At 23.1% G+C, this 1,830-nt stretch overlaps 1 protein-coding gene across 1 annotated transcript; it reads left to right on the top strand.

Moving 5' to 3' along the window:
- Positions 1 to 18: 18 nt before the first annotated feature.
- Positions 19 to 1,830, top strand: Chro.40122 (hypothetical protein; the record flags this gene model as incomplete). Its single annotated transcript, XM_659975.1, has 1 exon — positions 19 to 1,830. A coding segment is annotated over one exon (1,812 nt), but the record flags the coding sequence as incomplete, so codon positions are not given.

A 1,830-nucleotide genomic window follows, 5' to 3' on the forward strand; every position in this document is an offset into this window, starting at 1 on the left:
TTAAAATTGAATCGTATTATGGTATTTTTGAACAAGATTCATGATATTTTGTTTGATTATTTGAAAGTTGTTAATATATCAAATCTTAATAATAATAATAATAATAATAATGAGAGATACATTATTATGGTATTATTTATTTTTATAGAATATTTGATAATATTAAAAGAGGATGAAAAGTTGAAAGATTTAGAATATAATCAAAGAATGGATTTAATACTTTCAAAAGAATATATAATAGATTATTTAAAAATAACGAAAATAGGTGAATTTCAATATGATAGTTTATATTATAAGATTTTAAATGAATCAAGAAGTTGTAATTTTAAATATAAAGATTATAATATAAATGAAAAAGAATTGAAAAATTTAATATTAATAAATCACAATATGTTTTTAGTGAATAATAAATTAAAAGAAACATTAAATATTGAAGAAGAGAAAGAAGAAGAAAGAAATAATAATTTAATGAAGATGAATGAAAATAATGATGATGATAATAATATTGATGAAATTAGAAATATGAGAAAAAGGGAAAGAATTAGATTAATAAAATATTGGTATCATTATTATTCAATTTATTTAAATAATTATTATTTAGATTTTGAAAATGAAGAGATTTTAGAATTTAATTGGTTAAATCCAAATTTGAAGAAATTAAGATATACTTTGAATAATTTTCCATATAATACAAAATTGGTGAAAAATATGGATTTAAAATTTGATTTGAATATAAGAAATTGTAATAGCAATAGTAATAATAAAGATAATGATTGTATTTATGATTTGGGATTTGTAATTCCAATAATTAATTCAAGATTTAAATTAGCTTATTCTGTATTAAGAGAGAGAGGTTTCCAGAATTCAAAGAATAAGAATAGAAATTTGATGAATGATGGTATTAAAGAATTTGATGATACAATGGAAGAGGAAAGAAGAGAAGGAGTGGAAGGAGTGGAAGGAGGGGAAGGAGAAGGAGAAGAAAGAGGAGCTGATGCTCGAACTTGCTCAGGTTTTGTGGAGAATTATAGTCAATTAAGTGAATCAAGATTCTTTAATAAGGTGATTGATAATAACTTTATTTGGTTGAGAAATTTCTGTAAAAATGGTTCTCTTCAATTACTTGTCAATTCTTTATCTTGTCCTGATATTTCTATAAGGTATTATTCTTATCAGCCTCTGAGTATACTTTACGAAATTATTAGTTTTCACTATAACAAATATCTTCAGAAGGTGAGAGACCAGGAAAAAGAACAGGAAAATGAGCAGGAACAGGGTCAAGACCAAGAACAAGAACAAGAACAAGATGAAGACGATGAAGATCAGGAGCAGTTAGATGATAAGGATCAAGAACAAGAAGATCAGGAACAGATAGAAAAAGAAAGTCATATAAAAGAGATGGAAACTATGAATAAGAAAAAAAGAAATAAAAAACAGAAAAAAAAACATATAAGATATATATTTAAAGAACTTCCTCAAGTATTTATGATTTTGAATACTTTAAAGAATACTGTATCAGGAACATTAGTAACTGAGCATAGAGAATCAAATTCTGATAAAAATGATCATGAAAAAGTAATCGAAAGTAAGCATGAGGATTGTATTAGATTATCATCTTTTTTAACAAGATTTATCTCAGATTCTATTGAAATAATATTTGAACCTGAAAATAAGTTATTTAAACAAGTTAATTATTTTATGTTATCAAGATCATTCTTAGATAGATATGATATTCCTTTATTATTTAATTTATTATATTCAGAAGATGCAAATGATCATAATATATATAAATCTTTTATATTTAATGAATTAGAAACAAGTATTCAAGTA

This window comes from Cryptosporidium hominis (genome assembly GCF_000006425.1).
Source record: "Cryptosporidium hominis TU502 chromosome 4 CHRO014058, whole genome shotgun sequence".
Lineage (NCBI taxonomy): Eukaryota > Apicomplexa > Conoidasida > Eucoccidiorida > Cryptosporidiidae > Cryptosporidium > Cryptosporidium hominis.